The 23,382-nt window shown below is 41.0% G+C and overlaps 1 protein-coding gene across 5 annotated transcripts in view; it reads left to right on the top strand.

The window, feature by feature from the left end:
• The window catches only part of LOC116972035 (ATP-binding cassette sub-family C member 9-like), a 153,569-nt gene that overhangs the window by 87,187 nt on the left and 43,000 nt on the right, over nt 1-23,382 (top strand). For all 5 annotated transcript variants that reach the window (XR_004411701.1, XM_033019303.1, XM_033019301.1 and 2 more), the window contains exons 11-17: nt 595-635; nt 2,125-2,235; nt 8,828-8,995; nt 14,607-14,752; nt 18,039-18,162; nt 20,410-20,673; nt 21,455-21,516. Coding sequence is in view for 4 of the 5 variants with exons in the window: in XM_033019303.1 (XP_032875194.1) it covers nt 595-635; nt 2,125-2,235; nt 8,828-8,995; nt 14,607-14,752; nt 18,039-18,162; nt 20,410-20,673; nt 21,455-21,516 (916 nt within the window). In the remaining variant the exon portion in view is untranslated. The remainder of the gene's footprint in view (nt 1-594; nt 636-2,124; nt 2,236-8,827; nt 8,996-14,606; nt 14,753-18,038; nt 18,163-20,409; nt 20,674-21,454; nt 21,517-23,382) is intronic.

Below are 23,382 nucleotides of genomic sequence, written 5' to 3'. Positions count from 1 at the left end.
GACAACAGATTGAGGTGTTGCTTTGATCAATGATTCAATCTGCGTATTATTAGATCAAAGGAATAATTCGGATGATTATTAGTTTAATATTTGGGAAAATGTCATATAATTAGGAAAATGCCAAGTTGTTAAATGATACAAAAGAATAGTGGCATTGATCAATTTATTTTAATGTGTGCAAAACTTAATTCAAAATATGGAAAACTGAGAAGCTTCTTTAAGCAGGTGGATGGGATAGATGGGAAATTGTGGTACAGTATTGGTTAGCCATCAACATAAATTACTTTGAAAAATCTGGTAAAAGGCAATGCTTTCACACAGCCATTAGTTTTAAAATACAGTTTTATCATATATGAATTTTTTTTTCCTGAAACTGCGAATGAAATTATCATTATAACTAATTGGCAAATAAGTTTTAATTTTGCTAAACTTTTTGCAAAGTTTGAGGTATGAAAGGTGAAGTTTAGCACTATAGTTTAAGTTGTTGATGGAGCTCGTTGCATTTTTATTTTGTAAGTTTCTGTCCTTTATGAAGTTTTCTGTCTGTGTCTAACTAAATTGAATAATTAATTTTATTAAAAAATATCTTTGCAGTATTCCTCACCCAAGTGACACCTGTTTTAGCAACTATAGTGGTAGGTAGACATATCTTGTTCACCATTTTGATTTTAATCTTTGTGTCTGTTTTAACTGAGATAATACAAATAATATAAAATCATAAACAATGCAATAGTTTACATTATAAGACTGCACTAACTTTGCAATAATTTAGCACACTTAAGAGTTGAACTATTTATTTGTATCATTAACTCTTCGGCCTGCCAACTAGTTTTGAGTTACTGATGTTAACTATATCATGTATACTGGACATAACAAAACGAGCAATGGTACATTTTAATTGAATATCAAAAATATTTTGACGGCAAATGTACTTGTATTCTAATACATTCTGCCATGATCCTGATCTAATACTGAATGAATTAGACATGCGGAATAAGTAAAGCATGTTGGTCAATATCTGAAGTAAAAAACATAGGCCATTATTTTTATTGTCAAGTTTACCAGAAAGTAAGTTGAGATTTGGGTTCTGATAAAAGGTCAGATAAATATTAACATTTCTTTGCTTTCTCAGTTGGTGAGTAATTTGGTGAACTTTATCTGTTCTTATTAATGTGAAAGTTGGGAATATTCACATTTTCTGATCTGCACTTTTAAATGAAACAAACATGAGAAGATAATTTGGTTGACAATGAAAAATTAGAAATGTTTCGCCTGTTTTTCCCCAATCAATAATTGAACAAGAGCATTAAATTATGCAGATTACATACTCATGTAAAGCTTAAGATTCGTAATGGAGATTAAGGCCTCAAGGTACTGTTGTCCTTTATTAGAAAATTTGAGTTAAAAGTTAGCTTCATTATCATCAGTTAATGTCTGGAATTACAATCTTTGTTGCTGTTGTACTTTTGGCTGTCATCTGTCAGTTTGATTAAATGTCATTGCAGTAAGTTTTGTAAAGAGTAAAACATTAATTGTGGTATGCACTCAAAACATACAGCCATAGCTTTGGTTGATCTTCAGTTATAATGTGCGTTTTGAGTCTATTTGAAGGGAATTACTAACTATCACTACCTTTTGACCTTTTTGGTATATTGTGCCAGATGGCATACAGTTTGTATGTAGATGTTATCAAATACCTTTCTACGTCTTTTTTTGCTATAACCACTTTTAGCTTAGTCTTGAATAAATACATGTGAAATGTTTAATATGATCACAGCTTTATCAGTTGCATCATTTAACTGAGCTCATAAATTTCAGACAGACACTGCCTTAATAATGTAAAACCCTTACACATTGTATTTTAATATGGTAACATTTATTTAGTCTGGATGCAAATCTAAAAAAATGAATGAACATTTGTCACTTTTTGGAACTTTGCATTTGCAGTTGCATTTTAAAATGTATGCACATTTTAAGAATTTACAGATTGCAGTTGAAAACTTGTAGTGATTTGTGGGTTCATAAATATAAATTAACCCTACTAATCTGCAGTCTGATTCATACATTAAGGAATGCAGGGGACTATTTGGTTTTATTGATTTCTATTTTTCTTTGTGCATCTAGACTTTCAGCATCTATTCTAGTTTGAGTGGATCACCATTGACTGCTAATGTGGCTTTTACAGCACTTGCACTTTTTGATAAATTTAATGGTCCACTCATGATGTTCCCAATGGTAAGTTCCATGCTAACTATTTTGTTAAGTACATATAACAAAATATTTTAGAGGTACTTGCAATGTAGAAAGATACGGGTGAAATAATTTGTGATATGGACTAATATCCATATCAGTGCGAATTGCTCAACAGTCAAAGTATCAATAAATTTAAAAATAAATCAAATCATGAGGGATCAACCTCCTCAGCCAGTGCTATTAAATAGTTACACCTGTGCTAAGGTTCTCTGTCAGCTTAGTGGGTCAGTAATCTGTATGTTGTCCAAATGGACCATTCAGCAATGAAAGAGGAATTTACAACATAATACATAATCGATTATAAATGAATTTTATTTACTTGTTCTTATTCCTTCTTCCTTCATGTTGTTGTTGATCAAAAATATTTACCAATACCTATGTTGAAAATTTAAATTAATCCAATGTGCAAGACCTTTGGAATTTCTGATGTCCACTACTCTAATTTAATCTCAAAATGGGTTGATCAGTCACTAATTCTAAGATATTGGCCTCTTACAGTTTTCTTTAATGGAAGGACTTTTATTTTTGCATCTATTTTATTCTATTGAAGGGCAATGTTGTTTTAATCATCCTTCAACCTTTCAAACATGGAAAAACAGATGCCAATTTCAATCAACATGCCCATTATATTTTAATCTTTTAACCTCTACGCCATCAGAGAATTTGTAATTTATCCCTTTTATAGAGAGCACATTGCACCAGGTTGACACCAAGACTGACTCTTGCCTACCTGCCCATAATTCATATCCCTGCATTCCTTGTGCCTATCCAAAAGTCTCTTAAATATCACTATCATATCTGGCTTCACCAGCATCCATGGCAGCAGGTTCCAGGCACTCGCCATCCTCTGTGCAAAACAAACGTGACCAGTCCATATGACATAGGGGCAGAATTAGACCATTCAACCCATCAAGTTTACTCCACTATTCAGTCATGGTTATCCTATTTTTCCTTCTCAACACCATTCTTCTGCCTTCCCGTAACTTTGATGCCCTTACTAATCAATAATCTATAAATCTCCACCTTAAATATACTCTTGGCTTCCACAACCATTTGTGGCAATTAATTCCACAAATTCACCACCCGTTGGCTAAAGAAATACCTCCTCATCTCTGCCCTGAGGATTTTATTCTGAGGATTTGCCCTCTAGTTATAGACTCTCCCATCACTGAAAATGTCCTAGTCACATAGAATAGAATGCTATTTATTGTCATTCAAACCTAGGTTTGAACGAACTATCACTCTATCTAGGCATTTCATTATCCAGTAGGTTTCAATAAGATCCTTCCAAACTCCAGCGAGTATGGGCTCAGAGCCTTCAAAAGCTCCTCATATGTTAACCCAATCATTCCCAGGATCATTCTCATAAAGCTCCTTTGGACCTTCTTCGTCACCAGCACATCCTTCATTGGGTATGGGGAACAAAATGGCTCTGAATATTCCAAATGTGTCCCAGCAAGAGAGTTATAAAGCCTCTGGATTGTGTTGATGTTCCAGTAAATGAATGCCTTTCTTAATGACCTACCAATTGGCCTTTTTAAATGTATCAGCACTCCCAAGTCGATTGTACCTCCAATTTTTGAAATCTCCCCCCTTTTGGAAAGTAGTTTATACCTTTATTCCTTCTACCAAAGTGCATGCAAGTACACTTTGCTCTGCTGTATTCCATTTGTCACTTCTTTGCCCACTTTCCCAACCCTTTTCCCCAAGGTGGAAATATACAAAACTAGAGGGCATAACTATAAGGTGAGAGGTGGAAGGTTTAATGGAGATGTACAGAGCAAGTTTTTTTTTGCATAAAGAATGATAGGAGCCTGGAATGCATTGCCAGGGGGTGGTGGTGGAGGCAGATTTGTTTGTTTGTTCGATCGTTCCGGTTTAGGCACCGGCTGTCCACACGGCAGCCAGCCAACAGTCACTTGTCCTTTTTTAAAAACTTTTCACAATTTCCCTCCGGGGATGAATAAAGTTTATCGTATCATATTGTATATGACATTAGTGTTTAAGAGGCTTTTAAATAGGCACATGGTAGTGCAACGAATAGAGGGAAATGGATTATGTACAGGCAGATCAGATCAATTTAACTTGGCATTATGTTCAGCACAAACATTGGGGGCCAGAGGGCCTTCTCCTGTGCCATACTGTTCTATGTTCTGTCTTTAATAGCCAGATATCATGCAAATACTCTAACCATGAAACTCAGAGATGATGCAGAAGCATGCTGTTGTGCACAGGTGGGTGGCATGTATAGGATCAAACAATATAAAAAGAAGCAAAGAAGCAGTGTAATAGAAGGAGTTGTCAACAGTGGTACTGAATATCTCTTAACGCATCAATGCTGATCCTTTATCGTTTCTGGTAAAGATTGTGTACTTTCCTTTCTGAAGGAGCTCCTCCAGTACATACACTGCAGCAGTTCATGAAGGCAGCTCAACAACACATTATCAAGAGTAATTGGAGATGGTCAATAAATGCTGCCTTTGTCAGCTCTGCCAACATCCATGAAAGAATTTTAAAATTGATTGGCTATTCCTTATGAATGTATTGCGTAAACATTCCTCAGGATTATTTCTTTGTGCACTTTTGTTTTCTGCTTGAGTACATTTTTTGGGAACCCGGGACGGCGGATGCCAGGCCACTGGAACAACAGGCCACGACTGGCCCGTGGACACGTCGCACAGGATGGAACCACCCGAAGGGCCCAACGGCTCATCCTCCAGCACCAAACCCTAGATCGTGGTGCTGTACGCCAGCATCTCTTCGTCCGGCAGCTGGAGTAGTCTATTCCGGAGGCCGGGTTGAGAATGGTTGCGATCGCCGGGGGGGGGCCCAAAGCGTCCGTTACCAGGTTACATTTACCGGTGATGTGCTGGACGTCGATCGTGAATTCTGAAATAGCCGTAAGCTAACGCTGCTGACAGGCGGACAAAGGATCCGAGACCTTGGCGAATGCAAAGGTGAGGGGCTTATGGTCCGTGAAGGCTACGAAATCCCGGCCCTCCAGGGAATACTGCACCGCGAGGTGCAAGACGAGCAACTCCCGGTCAAAACCACTGTAACGTTGTTCTTTTGTTCAGCTGGCAGCTGAAAAAGGCAAGAGGCTGCCATTGACCGTTGAATAACTGTTCTAGAACGCCGCCGACTGCAGAGTCCGAGACATCCACGGTAAGGGCTGTGGGGGCGTCGGCCAAGCCAAGGCTTCCTTTGCCCCCTGAAACGCCGCCACGGCGACATCGTCCCATTTTACCTCCCGCCTCTTGCCAGTCAACAACTGGAAGATTGGCCGCATTATTTTAGCCGCCGCCGGCACGAACCTGTGTAGAACGTCACCATGCCCACAAATTCTTGGAGACCCAGCACTGTGGAAGGCCGCGGAAACTGGCGGATTGCCTCAACCCTATGCGTTCGAGGCACTGCTCTGTGTCACGTCACCAGGTGGCCCACAAAGTCGATGGCCCGGAGGTCGAACTGACATTTGCCCGGGTTAATAACCAGGCCGTGCTCGCTGAGGCGCTGGCACAATAAACGTAGGTGGGCGCAGTGCTCCTGCCACGAGCAACTCGCCACAAGGATGTCGTCAAAATAGATGAAAAAGAAATCGAGCCCACGCCCCACCAGATGCTGGAAGGCCTGCGCGGTGTTCTTAAGGCCAAAGGGCATCCGCAGGAACACAAAAAGGCCGAACGGGGTGATGATAGCCATCTTTAGGATATCCTCCGGTCGCACAGGAATCTGATTGTATCCCTGGACTAAGTAAATTTTTGAAACTAGCTTAGCCCTGGCCAGATGGGCTGAGAAATCCTGGATAAGGAAAATACGGTAACGATCAGCGGTTGTAGCCTTGTTAAGGTGGTCGTCACCACAAGGCCTCCAGTCCCCGAAGTCCTTTGGCACCATGTGTAGCGGGGAGGCCCATGGTCTGTTGGAGCATCGGACATTGCCCATGGCCTCTATTTTTCGAAACTCCGCCTTCGCTATCAGGAGTTTATCTGGGGCAAGCTTGTGGGCACGGGCACGGGCTTGGAGCGGTGGACCCGATGTGAGAATAAGGTGCATGACACCATGTCTCGGGCTGGCCGAGTCGAACTGCGGGGTGACAATGTCCGGAAACTCAGCCAGTACCTGGGCATATACATTATCCACCGTCGCTACTGGGTTGTTGATTGGCGCGGGGGACGCAGTAGGGCACAGGTAGATCTCCTCCAACGTCGAAGCATGGACAAGGCGTTGCCCTCTCACATCCACCAGGAGCGATTGCGCCCGCAACAAATCTGCGTCAAACAGCGGCTAGGCCACATCCGTAATCATGAATGGCCAGGTGAAGTGGCACGCGCCAAAGATGATGGGAATAGTGCGGACGCCAAACGTGCGGATAGAACTGCCGTTCGCAATGGTTAAGGGGGGGGGCGCTTATCAGCATGTGTGTCCACTCCGGAGAGGGGCAAAACGCTGACCTCCGCTATGGTGTCCACCAAGAACCTGAGCCCCGAGCATCGGTCCCAGGCATAAAGACGATGGGTCCTGCCGGCAACCGCGATGACTATCGGCAGCCAGCACCGGCATTTCGCGGAAGCGAACATGGCTGGCGGCATTGATGGGCCGCTGAACCCCAGCATTGGTGGTAGAAACACCACATCCATTTTCTTGGCTCCTGTGCAGCCTGCCTAGTCTGCGGCTCCATGGAGCCTCTGGTGGGCGTGGTCTCAGGCCGCTTTGCCTTCCAGAGCGCTGTGTCGATCCGGTCCAGCACAACCAGTGCACCCACTTCCTGCTGGTCTGCGAGCCACAGCTCGTCGGCACGCGCCGCTAGCCTCAAGGGATCTTCAAAGCTCTCCCCTGAGAGCTGCCGATGGATGTCGTGAGACAATTGCTGCAAGAAGGTATATTCGAAAAGTAGGCAGGGCCGGTTGTCGCTCATGAGCGCGAGCATCTCGCTCATGAGGCCCGAGGGCTTCCTGTCACCGAACCCGCCCATGTTGAGTACTCAAGCCGCTCGGCCCAAAGATCCGGAGCAGCAGCTCCTTGAGGCCTACATATTTTCCCACCGCTGGCAGATTATCAGAGGGAAGGCACGACCCGGCCGGCCGTTTCCTGGTCGAGAGCGCTCACCATGTGTCTCCCGCGCCAATCTCGTCGGCCGTTACGCAGCGAATGTGAAACTGCGACTCTGCCTGTTGGAACCATGCCTGCGGCTGCGAGGTCCAGAATGTAGGCAGCTACAGGGTGACCGCGTTGAGTTCGGCCTCCTAGGCGGCAACGGCGGGTTGGGCAATTGCAGGGTGCATTTTTTATTCATAAATTTTCTTCAGAATTACACTTCTGGATGTCAGGGTCACCATTGTAGCGGGGACTCACAGGAGTCCAGCCAAGAATCAGACACAACACGAAGTTGCATGAACGAACGGTACTTATTAACAGTGCTTCTCCCTACTCCTATAAAAGGGCACTGGCGTTGCCCAACCTTAAATAACCCAAAGATCAACCCCGTGACCTGCGCCACACCAAGACACCTAACTCCTCCCTCCAGAGCTGAGGGTTCACTGTGCCCGTGGCCTACTACCAGGTAACGCCACAAGATTTTTATTTTGAACTGGTCAAAATAAGAACATAATATTTTGTAATTAAGCATATGAAATGAAGATACAATGCTGGTATTAGTCTTCACCCATCAAATTCAATGTAAAATTTTGATGTTAGCATAATGCTGGTGGAACGAGTGACTTTTGCTTAAATCAGATGATTGAACACATTGGCCATCTGGGAATTTTTACATTTTAGTTTAGAGATACAGGGTGGAAACAGTGTTTTCGGCCCACCAAACCTGCACCGACCAGCGATCCCCACATATTAACACTATTCTACACACACGAGGGACAATTTTTACATTTACCATGTCAATTAACCTACAAACCTCTTCACACTGTGTTTTTGATTTTCTGTTTTTGGATTGAATCCTGTTTTTAATTTGTGTCTCTGTGATGTCTTTATTACTTGTTTTATTCCGATTATATGTTATTCCGATATACTATGTAAGGTGTCCTTGAGATGTTTGAAAGGCGCCCACTAAATAAAATTTATTATTATTATTATTAAACCTACCCCTGCGCCACCGTGCCACCTGGTTTTGCCTTGTTTAGTTGTATTGCAGTTGGTGAGCAGTTGATATAGTGTAAATTTACTTTCTTAAGCTGACACATCAACATTTGATATGATATAATTGCATTTGGACATTAGCCTGTTATTTAATTGAATTATATATTTTGCCATCACTACATATTTTTGCTTGCTGTGTTTTAGATTTTCATTTACTATTTTGTTATTCAACTATGCCGTATCTTCCAGAATTAAATCTATTAACCATATAACCATATAACAATTACAGCACGGAAACAGGTCATCTCGGCCCTACAAGTCCGTGCCGAACAACTTTTTTCCCTTAGTCCCACCTGCCTGCACTCATACCATAACCCTCCATTCCCTTCTCATCCATATGCCTATCCAATTTACCTTTTCTGTCTTCTTTAAAATTTACTCACCAGAAAAAGAAATCTAATTCCTATCCACTTTATTGCAGATTGCAAAAATTATCGTGAATGGAATTGTTAGCATTCGTCGATTAGTATCTTTCTTTAACACTGAGGAACTGAAGCAAATTACGGAATCTGATATTGGCCATAAAGATACCGAATACCATATAAACTCTCCAGACACATCTAGCAAAAATGGGTATTTGCCTGTTGAAGTAAGTAATAGTTAATAATATTCTTGTATTTGAATTAAAACGGATATTACCTTGACCAAAAACAGCGTGTGTTAAACTCCAGCTATGTTTTTACGCAGTTTTTCTAAAATGAGAAGGCCCATTTCAGAAAATGTTTAAGGAAGACGGGATATGTTTGATATTAATTTGAAGTTTAAGGTTAATTTTAACAATGATTATTATTACCAGCTGTTCATTAAGCTTGTACTTATCCATAGACCTATATGTTTTTGAAATGGAATGTAATTAGAAATCATTTTCATTCTCTACTGGAGCTCTGTATTCTGTGTAAGCAGGGCAACTAACTGTTTATTTCTCAAACAATTTTTGTGAAGTATCCTTAATATTTATACAAAGTCTAAACCAATAGTAATGTTCAGTGGTTAATTCAATGCTAAATCATACAGGAAAAACAAAGTAAAGAGAGTAAAGTAAAACAATATTTTGAGTTGACCTTTTGATGCCAAAGATTGTTTGGCAGTAATAACACCGTATAATTTTATTGAAAAAGATCCCTGGTGAATTTCTTACTTTTTTTCAGGCAAGATTACAACTGAACATTTTTTATGTGTTTCAGTGGTGAAGCTCAGTGCTCGATACTAGTACAGCAACATTTTAGAGGAATAAGGCAGCCTTTTCCACACAACTACATTTAACCTTATCTGATTTCCTGAAATTGCTGTTAAATGTATTCTTGGAAAAACTGTAAGGATTGTTAGGTCATTGTTATTTTTACTGCAAAATCAAGGCAGCTGCCTCACAGCACCAGTGATCTGGGTTAGATTTTAACCTTGGATGCTGACCGTGTGAAGTTTGCACATTCTCACTATGACCGTGTGAATTTCCTCTGCGTGAATTGGTTTCCTCGAAGATCCTAAAGGCGTGCGGGTGTATAGGTTAATTCGTTTCTGTAATATTCTCCTAATGCATAGGGAGTGGATGAGAAAATGGGTAACATAGAACTAGTGTGAAAGGATGATCAATGGTCAGCGTGGACTCGGTGGACCGAAGGGCCTGTTTCATGCTATATCTTTAAAACTTTAAGTCTTTTAAACTTTAAGTCTTTTAAACTAATATATTCAAGTCAAGTCAAGTCAAGTTTATTCAATCACATACACATACGAGATGTGCAGTGAAATGAAAAATGGCAATGCTCGCGGACTTTGTGCAAAAAGACAAACAAACAAACAACCAAACAAACTATAAACACAATCATAAACACACACATATTCTTTTACATATTAAATATTGGAAGGAAAAACGTTCAGTAAAGTTAGTCCCTGGTGAGATGGGCGTTTACAGTCCGAATGGCCTCTGGGAAGAAACTCCTTCTCAACCTCTCCGTTCTCACAGCATGGCAATGGAGGCGTTTGCCTGACCGTAGCAGCTGGAACAGTCCTTTGCATGGGTGGAAGGGGTCTCCCATGATTTTATTGGCTCTGGAGTTGCACCTCCTGATGTTTAGTTCCTGCAGGGGGGCGAGTGAAGTTCCCATAGTGCGTTCGGCCGAACGCACTACTCTCTGCAGAGCCTTCTTGTCCTGGGCAGAGCAATTCCCAAACCTGATGGTAATATTTCCGGACAAGATGCTTTCCACAGCCGCTGCATAGAAGCACTGGAGGATCCTCGGAGACACTTTGAATTTCCTCAATTGCCTGAGGTGGTAAAGGCGCTGCCTTGCCTTACTCACGAGTGCTGAGGCGTGTGATGTCCATGTCATATCCTCAGAGATCTGGACTCCCAGATATTTAAAACAGCTCACCCTATCCACAGGATCCCCATTTATCCTCAATGGTGTGTACGTCCTCGGATGATGTGCCCTCCTAAAGTCCATGATCAGCTCCTTCGTTTTTTTGATGTTCAAGAGGAGGCTGAGTGCTAGATCAGCCACCTCCTCCCGGTAGGCCTTCTCATCGTTGTCTGAGATCAGGCCCACCACCACAGTGTCATCAGCAAACTTAATTATTGAGTTGGAGCTGAACCTAGCCACACAGTCATGTGTGTACAGGGAGTACAATAGGGGGCTGAGGACGCAACCCTGGGGCGATCCTGTGCTCAGGGTGAGGGACTTTGATGTATTCCCTCCCATCTTGACTACCTGGGGCCTGGCGGTGAGAAAGTCCAGGACCCAGGCACACAGGGAGGTGTTGAGCCCCAATTCCAGTAGCTTCCCGGCCAGTCTGGTGGGAACTATCGTGTTGAAGGCTGAACTGAAGTCTATGAACAGCATCCTCACGTAGCCCCCCTTCCGGCTGTCAAGATGAGAGAGAGCGGTGTACAAAACCTGGGAGACCGCATCGTTCGTGGACCTGTTCGGACGGTATGCGAACTGCAACGGGTCCATGTTCCGAGGAAGGAAGGCGCAGATGTGTTTCTTCACCAGCCTCTCAAAGCATTTCATGACTACCGAGGTAAGGGCCACCGGACGGTAGTCATTCAGACAGGCTGGGGAGGCAATTTTTGGTACCGGTACAATGATGAATTTTTTGAAGCAGGCAGGGACCACGGACTTGTCCAGGGAGAGGTTGAATATTGTAAGCATTTTCCTACCTGTAGGCATTTTCTTGACCATGCATGTGACTTAACAACATGCATGATTCAATGATGTTCCAAGTTGAAAAGCAATATTATTTTAGGAAATGCAAAGCATTACCTTGATAATACGTGGAGTATTTGAACCTTTTACAGGTTTCTAGCTGATGTGAAAGAGCTGGTATAGAATGTTAAAAGGGTGGTGCCATTAATAAATAGTTTGTGCTCTTATGTACACAGGAATTATGTTGAATTTTAAATCTGAGATTGTTAATTTTTGTAAATATTTAGAGAAAGGTATGTTGTTAAGTCACATGCATGGTCAAGAAAATGCCTACAGGTAGTTCTCTTCCTTTGTCCCTAGAAAGTTTAGGTTTATTATTCTCTCTTGAACGTGCTAAATTATTACTTATTCTGAGGCATCTTGCATTCTTCTTAGCTTTGGTGTACTTAGCCTTAAGGGCCTGTCCCACTTTCCCGAGTTACTCACGAATTCTCACGAGTTTTCCCCTTGATTCAAACTCTGAGATGCCAGCCGTAGGTACTCGGGGCAATTTATTTTACTCGTGGACATTTTTCATCATGCTGAAAAAACGTCCCGACTTACCTGATGCCCCGAGTACCTACGGCTGGCATAACGAGCCACTACGATATATCCACGGACTCCTAAGGCTTCCTACAGACTCGCTACGGACATTCTCCGAGTTTGAATCGAGGGGAAAACTCGGGAGAATTCTTGAGTAACTCGGGAAAGTGGGACAGGCCCTTTAAGGTTTGGATTACACCCAAAATGCTACATCATATTGTTATGCTCATCAAAAGTTTCATTTTACTAAAGGTTTAAACCTCAATGGTCATGTTGTTGGTAATTTCAGTTAATTTGGAACTCTTCCTATTATAACACCTTATGTAGATATTGATATACTGGTGCTGATAGTTTTTCTGTTATTAGAAGAGAAAACATTCGGGTCTTTATTTTTACATTCAACTCTCAAAGATTGTTCCCCAGATTTTGTGGCAAAATGCAAGGCAAAAATAATGAGCCCCATAATAAGCAATTTGGGGATGATACAGTCAAGAAGAAATGGAGCGAGTTTCTTAGGCATGATATAACATTCAGTTAGATTTTTGTTTATACTCATCTTATTCCTGTCCACCCACATTGGATGTGAAACCACTAATATTCTTACGTGGGCGTGCACATCTCTGAAGATCTTTCCTGGTCCGAGAACACTGATGCAATTATTAAGAAAGCACATCAGCGCCTCTACTTCCTGAGAAGATTACGGAGAGTCGGTTTGTCAAGGAGGACTCTCTCTAACTTCTACAGGTGCACAGTAGAGAGCATGCTGGCATCGTGGCTTGGTTCGGCAACTTGAGCGCCCTGGAGAGGAAAAGACTACAAAAAGTAGTAAACACTGCCCAGTCCATCATTGGCTCTGACCTCCCTTCCATCGAGGGGATCTATCACAGTCGCTGCCTCAAAAAGGCTGGCAGTATCATCAAGGACCCACACCATCCTGGCCACACACTCATCTCCTTGCTACCTCCAGGTAGAAGGTACAGGAGCCTGAAGACTGCAACAACCAGGTTCAGGAATATCTACTTCCCCACAGCCATCAGGCTATTAAACTTGGCTCGGACAAAACTCTGAACATTAATAGCCCATTATCTGTTATTTGCACTTCATCAGTTTATTTATTCATGTATTTACGTATATAATTTACGTATGGACACAATGATCTGTTTTGTAGTCAATGCCTACTATGTTCTGTTGTGCTGAACCAAAGCAAGAATTTAATTGTCCAATCAGGGACACATGACAATAAACTCTCTTGAACTCTTGAACCAATTTCTATTTATCCCAATTCAGAATCTTAAAATTGACCTGACCTGAGCAGCTTTTAGAGAGAGAGAGAGAGAGAGAGAGAGAGAGAGAGAGAGAGAGAGACTATGTTTGATCATTTGTGCACCAATGTTCTTACAGATGTGTTTCTTAAATAGCCTGTTTCTGCTGATAGGAGAAATCCAGTACAAAGGAACATAATGTTTAAAGATAGACACAAAAAGCTGAACTAACTCAGCGGGACAGGCAGCATCTCTGGAGAGAAGGAATGGGTGACGCTTCAAGTCGAGACCTTTGTTCAGACTGGTTACGGATAAGGGAAACAAGAGATATAGTGATATGGAGAGATAAAGAACAAAAAATGAAAGATATGCAAAAAAAAGCAACAGGAGGAATCACAGAGGGGGAGCAGCGAGAGAGGATGTTGCAGAACTCTCGTCGGAGAGAGGAGGAGAACTTCTTCAAAAAAGGGAATACCTTGAGGAGATTTTGCCGTAGAGTAGACGAAATGTGTAAGAAGGAACTGCAGATGCTGGTTTAAACCGAAGATAGACACAAAAAGCTGGAGTAACTCAGCGGGACAGGCAGCATCTCCAGAGAGAAGGAATGGGTGACGTTTCGGGATGCTGCCTGTCTATCTTCGGTTTAAACCAGCATCTGCAGTTCCTTCTTGCACATAATGTTTAAAGAGTCAGTCCAACAAAGATAGAAGTTAAAATTTTCATGCAAAGGGCAGTAGAAGTACAAATTTCTACCCTCCAAAATATCAGCACAATTAATAATTTTAAATTCAATATTGATAGACATTTTGCTGGGCAAAGCCATTAAGGGATATGAAGTTTATGGCAATGAATGGAATCACTTACAGATCAATCACAATCTCATTGGATCATGGAAGAAATTCACAGGGAGTGCTTTTTTTGTGTGTTCTTGGTTAATGAAATGGTATTAATTTAAATTTGGTTGCTTGTTCAGATGTGCAAATGTTTAGTGTTTGGCGATTACGTTTATTGTTCTGATCTTGCAAGGTTTAAATAAAACATAAAAATGGAATGAAGCAAGTTCTATGGAATTTAGTCAATGAATATCATGGAGAATTACGTTAAAAATAGCTTTGTTGCTAGTTCCATTTTAATTTTGGTAGAATCATTTACCTGAACTTTACAAAAAGTGCAATTTATTTTTATCTTGATTCTAATCTCGCACCTCATGCAGACAGAGAGAAAAGATGTTGATCACTTTAACAACTGCAATGATTCATCAGACTGCCCAGACAAGTCTCATCCAGACGTAATTAATTACTCGCATGAATCAACGCTTGAATGCAATCCAAAGGATGTGGAACTCCTTCCCAAATGCAGGTGAAATTTCAAATTGACTTATTGATTGTAAATTTGGCTTAGTTAGTTATTTATTGCATACAATTAATAACTGTTAACAGCATAGAGTTCTAAATAATAGAAACAGGCCCTTTGGCCACCTGTATCTATGCAGACCATCGTGCCTATCTATACTCATCATAATTGCCTGGCCTAATTTCAGATCACTCTATGTTTTGTTTATTCAAGTGCGTGGCCTGATGCCATTAATATGTTGTTATTGTTCCTGCCTCCACCACCTCCTCTGACAGCTTATTCCATGACACCAAAATCGCAGCAGGACATTGATTAGATGTCAAGTGGACCGAAGAATGGCAAATAGAGTTTAATTTGGATAAGTGTGAGCTGTTATATTTTGTGAAGTTAAACCGGGGCAGGGCCATAACACTGAACGATTTGGTCCTGTGGAGTGTTGTAGAGCAGAGGGATCAAGGGGTAAAAGTACATTGATTCCTGAAAGTGGCATCGCAAACTAATAGAGCAGAGATGAATGTTTTGGCACACTGGCTTTCATCAGTCAGGGAATTGAATATAGAAGTTGAGACATTACGTTACAGTTGCATAAGATGTTGGTGAGGCTGCATGGAGTATTGTGTTCACTTCTGATCACCCTGCTATAGGGGAAATACCATTAAGATGGGAAGAGTGCAGAGAAGATTTATAAGGATGTTGCCAGGACTCACAGGCGTGAACTATAGGGAGAGGTTGGGCAAGCTAGGACTTTATTCCTTGGAGATCAGAAGACAGGGGTGATATTAAAGAGGTGTATAAAATCATGAGGGGAAGAGATAGGGTGAATGCATAGTCTTTTACCCAGGGTTGGGGATTCAAGACTCAGGAGTCATAGGTAAATAGTTCCCCGAAAATGTCCTCCAGTTTCAGAGAAACCTACCAGGGGAACGGACACTGCTATCTAGCCTGTCCATGCGCATCATAATTTTATACACCTCTATCATGTCACTTCCCAGCTACCTTCACCCCAGGGGAAACAGTTGCGGCAAACCCAATCTCTCCTTGTAACTGGTTGCACACCAATCCAGGCAACATCGTTGAGAATCTTTTCTGCTTCCTCTCTAGCTTAAGCACATTCATCCAATAATGTGGTGATCAGAACTGCACACACTATTTCAGATGTGGCCTAACCAACCTTTCTGAATCTGGTGGTATGTGCTTTCCAGCTTTTGTATCATCTCCCTGGCAGGAGAGGGGGAAGAGGGAATAACTGGGATGTAAGTGGTTCTTAGTTATGTTGGCTGCTTTTCTGATGCATCGTGAAGTGTTGATGGCAGTGATCAAGGACATGTAGTCTTTGCTATGTTCAGTTATGAAGAAATTGTTCACTACTGTGCACTATATTGCAGTCTGTTTACTGAAGGGAAAAAGTGAAAAACTACTAATTGACAAAAATGTCAATTTTAATTGTTGAATATAAAAAAGGAAAAATGTCCTTTAGCATTTTAATATTCCCTGCCTTGCAAACAGAAACACTTGGACTTGCAATGGGCCTGTATTGTAGATATTTTTAATAAATAGCTCACTGTCCAGAAATCTGAATAAAGTATTCAGTGTATGTTACTGAAGGACAATTTGTGATCTTTAACCCCAATCTATCTGAATGTCAAAGGTTCTTTTGAAAACACAATGTGCAGCAGTTACCAGACAATTGGAGTATTCATTTAACTGGAGCATTTATTCAGATGAGGATTTGTTCTCTGTACATTTTTAAATAGAAGTACTGCTGTTTCATCAGAACAGATTTATCCATGGTCCCCATAGAGTAAATACATTTTGGCAGTTGACACATATTAGAACTGCCACCCTATGATGCATGAATTTGCTGCAACTGTTTACCTAAAAATAATGTCAGGCCTCACCAAAGCCAGGAGCGATAAAGTTGTCGGGATCTATAGTTTCCACTATGTTTTTATAGTTGCCATTATGTCACATAAGTGTTAAATGCTAGCCTGCTTTCATATGTTATAGCCCCCTCATAACAGTTTTTATATGTTTAACAAATCTCAAGTTTATCTTTTGCATAAATAACATCAATCTGCTTTTTACTTTTATTATGCCTTTAATCTCATTTATATATTTAAAACTGAAAATCTGATTTTGGCTCATTATTTCTTCAGGGAGGGGATAAATACTCATGATTCTTGTGAATGTCCGGTAATAATATAAATTCATAACACTCCATTTTGTGCCAGCAAATAATTTCAAGCCTGAAAGCATCTTTTATTAGAATTGGATAAAAATATAGTTTAAAAGGAGATCATTTAGAATGTTTTTGTTGTTGTTTGCTATGCTATTCAATTAATCTTATTTTCTGGTCCTTTTCTTCAATCCTTGTACGTTTTTTCCCCCCTAAAAGTATTTATCCCATTGTAGTGTATCTGCTTTCACAGCCCTTTGACAGTGGTAGAAGCGGGGGGAAGGGGGTTATTTAAATTCACAACAACCAGCTAGCTATGTGGAAAAACATGTTTTTATTTTCTGATTTAAATCACTTTCCTCTCATTATCAACCCAAGGACTACTGAAAATAGTTTCTCCTTCATTACTCCATCAGAACTGATTATAATTGTGAACTCCTAGTCAAGTCTTCTCTTAATCTTTTCAGCACTAACAACACCCATACCCAGCTTTTCAAGTATCTCCACATATCTGAAGTCTCTCATCCTTGAAATGAAGGACTCTTTCCTGGACTTGTACGGAAAATATTTCATGCATCTTTCCAAAACTCCCGTTTTCTATGGTGGGTGTCATATGGCACACCTCTTAAAGCCACAGCCACACAGTGCCAGCGACCTAGGTCCAGTCCTGACCCCCAGTGCTGTTGATGTAGTTTCCACATTCTTCCTGCAACCACGTGGGCTCCCTACTCGGCTGTAGTTTATTTCCACATCCCAAGATGTACAGGTTGGCAGGTTAATCAGCCATTGTAAATTGCCTCCAATCTGTAGGTGAGTGGTAGAATCTGAGTGGTTGAGTGGGGAGTACAATTAATGCAATTTAGGTGTTCATGGTTGTTGTGGACTAAATGGGCCGAAGGGCCTGTCCCTTTGCTGTATATCTCTCTATGATTATTGATTGATTGATTGATTGATAGACTTTATAGATTATATGACTATAATTGTTTCCCTACATTTTAAGAATGCAAAGGTAATCTAAATGAATGGTGGGGAAAAACATTTTTTTGTTTCAACTTGCAGATGTTTATATATGTCAAAATGTTACTTGAACTGAAAGCAATAACTTTATTTTTCTAGTGCAAGCAGTATACTGGAGATCCACAATGGCTTTTTTGCATGGGATAGCCATTCTGAAAAATCGATTCTTCAGGATATCTCATTAAAAATTTTCAAAAGTAATGTTACAGTTGTTGTAGGCAAGGTAAGTTAATATATTGGTGATATGTTATTTAATGTCACTTCTATTGACAAGGTGTTTCTTATATGAAAGGTCATGTTAGATTGCAAATACAAACTTTGGCGGTAGGGTGGTCATGATTTACAATTAAGCTAGTTTGAGGTGTTCAAAATTATGGTATTTCATAAAGTAAAGATAACAAAACCAAGCCATTTAGAAGTAAAACTGGATGTACTTTTTTCATGCCAAGGTAATATAAATACAGAGTCCTCTCTTTCCAGATGGCTTGATAGTTTTGTATGTTAAAGAATGAGAGTAGACTTACCAGGGGAGATGGATCAAAACAACACTTCTACTATTTTTAATCAGGCACTGGAAGGCAGCCAAGTCAAATGTTTCATCTGGCAGAAGAGATATAAAAGTTTAAAATTTGCAGTTGGTTGTGGACACAATGCACGATATGGAAATGTGCAAATTTAAATCGCCCTTTAAAATTTGTTTCCATTAATACATAATTTTGTTAATTAAGGTGATGGCCATAGTAATATGGATGGAACACTGAATTTTGAGCATCTTGAATCAGTATCAGGGATCTCAAATGTGAAATGGATAAAGAATACATTTCTGCCTCCTCCCTAAAATAGCTGCTGTTTTGTATCAAATTACGTTATTCTATTTGCTATTCTTGATATTACGTACGTATGTCCTTAAAAAGCTGGCAATTCAAAAAATGATAACTTGTTTCATTTATTCATATACCTGTATTAATAACGGGGTTAACATCATTATATGAAAGCTTGAATGACAAGGTATCAATATTAAGAGACATAATTTTCATGGTGCCTTGCCAGAAAATTAGAATGTGATTTGATGAAGGAGAGTTAAGGGCCTGTCCCACTTTCACGACCTAATTCACGACCTTTTTTACTCGTGGACATTTTTCATCAGGCTAGATAAACGCCCCAACCTACTTGAGTACCTACGACTAGCATCACGGCCTGCAACGGCCTACCTACGACCTCCTATGACCTTGTGAAGACCATGCTGCGAGTATGAGTCAAGTGCAAACTCGGCAGAGGTCGTGAGTTAGGTCGTGAAAGTTGGACAGGCCCTTTAGCAAAGCTGTTTGGTTGGACAATGCAGAAAAAAGGAACACAATTTTAATTTAAGCCAAACTTTAAAATATATAGGATTTATCTTTTGGAAAATTATCCATTCTAATTGTTATTCACACTTGGCTATTTAACACACGCATTTTTGTTTGGAGTGGCATTATCTGCTTCAAACAAAACCACCCTTTACCTGCTGCTTTATACTGTATATATATTTGACTCCAAATTCAACCATGTAGCATTATTTGTTTCCGTTCTGTATGGTTAAAAGTAATTTTCCTGGAGTGAAACACAATAATGGCCACTTTGGTTTTATTTTATTCCCCATATAAGAAACCCCCATCTGGGATGACTAGCACTATCAATAGAATTATTCTGGGCTGGGACTTCACAGTTAAATCCCACTGCGTTACCTTATAACCATTGACCCTGCCCAAACCACCAAACTTATGACCCAATATGCAAATGCTGAAACCCTAAAGTCTAACCCACTGCTTTCCCTCACCCTGACATTGGCTACTCTTGTACCTTGTCACTAGGAACCAGTTCAGCCAATTCAATGCAAAACCATCAACCTTATGCCCCAATCAGGACACTGACTACAAGCCCTACTCGTCCTCCTCCTCCTCCACGCAAAAGCACATCTCGATCCTGGATGTTACGTTATCCTTTGCACAACTAAAGTATATATATAGTAGATTGCATAACTCTTCAGTAGCACTGACATCTTGAAGCAATTATAGTATAATAGTGTCTAGTGTTTCGTCATCAACATTTATAGTTTATTCTGACCCTCACCTCGTCTACCATTGGGCCCCCAATAAGCCCATTATTCTTTGAGTTGTAACCCATATGTTTAATGGTTATTTCCCCCACCAAGTTGGAACACTTTTTACCTTCCCTCCAATTACATTTAATGCTGCAAATATTAAAATTCTGATTGCCATCTCTGCATCCTTTGGAACGAAGTTGTCTTGAGTCTGCACATCTTTGGCATCTATTCTGAAACGTGTAATGCTTGTTCAATGACCTTTGGCAAGGCTCTGCCAGACCCCAAACATAATGACAGCTTTGCAGTCAGTATCAGCAGTAGAATAAAAGGGGGAAAATAGTGAAAAGCTTTAATATATGATTTTCATCAACTTTTGTTCATTTTAAGGTTGGGAGTGGAAAATCATCCCTTATCTCTGCCATATTAGGAGAAATGATCCGTGTATCTGGTCATGTAGTATGGCGATCAACTGATCAACCTGTGGCATATTCGGCACAAACAGCATGGTTGAGAAATGCCTCTCTACAGGATAACATTGTGTTTGGAGAAAGCTTTGACGAAGAACGTTTTCAGACCGTGATTGAGGCCTGTGCACTTCAACCTGATATTGCCATTTTACCAGCAGGGCAGCTGACAGAAATTGGAGAGAAAGTAAGTGCATGGAAATATTTATGGGCAGCTTCCTTTAGGGTTTCTGGGTGCAAGGCTGTAGGGCTCATCTTAAAGGAGGGAGGAATACCAGTGAAGTGGAAACGTTTAAAAAGTGAATTTGAGGACTTAGGTGTTGAAGACACAGCCAACTGTGATGTAGGAATTAAACACTGCCCAAATTAGTGGGGCCTGTGTTAGAGTTTGTAGGTCAGGAGGAGATTAAAGAAATATCTAAAGAAGGGGCAGTCAGAATAATAGTATACTTACAAGATCTGAAGCTTGAGTTAAATATGACATCAATATTCAGCCTTGGATAGTTGTCAGAGAGAAAGATCCAGTAGCTGCGGAGATGATGAAGTTAATCTTTTCATTCTGTATGGGAAAAATATTTTTGTTCATATAGCACGGATACAGGCCTTTCGGCCCAACTTGTCTATGCTGCCCAAGAGGCCCCATCTATGTTAGTCACACCTGCCCATGTTTGTACATGTTCAAATATCTTTTAACTGTTGTTATAGTACTTGCCTCAACTAACTCCTCTGGTAGCTTATTCCATATACCTACCACCCTCTGTGTTGAAAAAGTTGAACCTCAGGTTCCTATTAAATATTCATTCCTTCAGGTGTTCTCCACCTGAAACATCACCTATTCCTTTTCTCTTGAGATGCTGCCTGATCTGATGAGTTACTCCAGCTTTTTGTGTCTATCTTTGGTGCACACCAACATCTGCAGTTCCTTCCTACACTTCTAAAGTTTTTGCCATGATTTTTTTTCTCCCCAGGGGATTAACCTGAGCGGTGGGCAGAAACAGCGTGTTAGCATTGCACGAGCACTCTATTCAAGGTATGGATTTTCGTTTCGCATTTTAATGAGTTTGGTAGAATAGGAAGTAACTTGTTATTTGATAAAAGGGTTATTTCTAAGTGGGACAATGTGATTAAGAAGAAGCAGCTGTTTTTTACAAGTGGTGCAAACACAATGTTATCAATAGTTAAAAGGAAAGAAAATTGGTGATGTTGGACATTCAATTTTTAGACCAATGTAGCTCCCCCTTCTGGTTGGGTTCAAATTCTAGAATAGAATGTAAATCAATGATGGATCCATTTTATTGCAGAAACACCCAAAGTGCCCATGAGTTGTGCCACTGGCACTGGTCTTGAAACTTAATGCAGGCCTTTCGGTTAATAGGGCTTGTCCCTAGTTAGATCATTGATTAGATTAGATTAGATTTTAGATTAGATTCCTTTATTGTCATTCAGACCTTTCGGTCTGAACGAAATTTCGTTGCCTGCAGTCATACATATAATAATAAATAACAAACACACAATAAACACAAATTAACATCCACCACAGTGAGTTCACCTGGCACCTCCTCACTGTGATGGAGGCAAAAGTCTTAAAGTCTTTGTCTCTTCCCTCCTTGTTCTCCCTCTGCATTGAGGCGATTGCTTTGGCATCCTGGACGTACATCTCAAGGTCATCTTCATCGGTTGACCATCGAGTTCAGTATTCTCAGTTGCGCAGTCTTCGTTGTTGAGCCAGAGCATGGCTGGAGATGCGCAGCTGGGGATGGTGGGATTATAGGAAAGACACTGTGGAAGATGCAGATGCTGAGAACTTCCTGCACTCTCACACTCTGATGACTTGGTCCTGTCGGCAACCTTCAAAGTTAACACAGGCCCTTTTGGTCAAAGCACACCAGCTGGTTCTATCCTGGGCCAAAATCTCCAGCTCTCTTGCAGAATGTGTTTGAGGCTATCTTTGATACAACTTTTGTAGATCTCCCTGGTTCTGGTGTCCCTGTGCAAGAACTCCATAAAGGAGCTGACATGGCTTATGGGAGTTGTCCATGCAGATTAAGCAGCCTGTCCAGCACAACTGTGCCCTCAGGATTGTGGCCTCTTTCCTGACTAGATCAGGACTGTCCAGAACTTGAGTAAGATGCAAAGTACTGGAATAACTCAGTGGGTCAGGGAGTATCTCTGGAGGAAATGGTCAGGTGATGTTTCGGGTCAAGATCCTTCTTCACAGGCTGAAGAAGGGTCCCAACCCAAAACGTTGCCTGTCCTTCCATTCAGAGATACTGCCTGACCCACTGAGTTACTCCAGCACTTTATGTTTTACTCGAGATTCCAATATCTACAGTTCCTTGTATCTCCTGTCTAGAAGTTCTAAGTTGGCCATCTTGTCCTGCCAGCTGATGCCCATGAGTGACCTCGGAGATTTCATGTGGAATACATCAGCTATTTGATATGTTTCCAAAAAACATCCATACAAAAGGCTTGTGAGGATGACTGCTTTGTACACATTAATTTTGGTTGACAACTTGATGTTTCTATGATTTATCACAGAAGAGTGCAGGCAACCAAGCGACAAACTTGTGTTGCTGATTATTGCCGCTATTTTTATGTTGAGAGTGACATCAGAACATGATGCTTCCCTGGCACTTGAAGTGATTGACTGTCTCAGCTCAGTGCCATTGATGCTTTAATTGAAAGGATGCACTGTAGAGTCTGGAGCAGATTGGTGCAGGACCTTTGTCTTGTTGAGTCTGATCACAAGGCTTCGGCAGGTGTGGCATCAGTGACTTGAAGGTCAAACTTTGAGTGAGCCATAAGGCAACAGTCATCAGCAAACTGTGCCTCTAAGATCAGTCTCTCAAGTGTCATGGTCCTTGCCTTCAGTCTTTGGAAGTCAAATCACGAACTG

This window comes from Amblyraja radiata, chromosome 4 (assembly GCF_010909765.2).
Source record: "Amblyraja radiata isolate CabotCenter1 chromosome 4, sAmbRad1.1.pri, whole genome shotgun sequence".
Lineage (NCBI taxonomy): Eukaryota > Metazoa > Chordata > Chondrichthyes > Rajiformes > Rajidae > Amblyraja > Amblyraja radiata.
The sequence above is the reverse complement of the archived record's forward strand: the minus strand, read 5'-3'. Positions and strand labels throughout refer to the sequence as shown.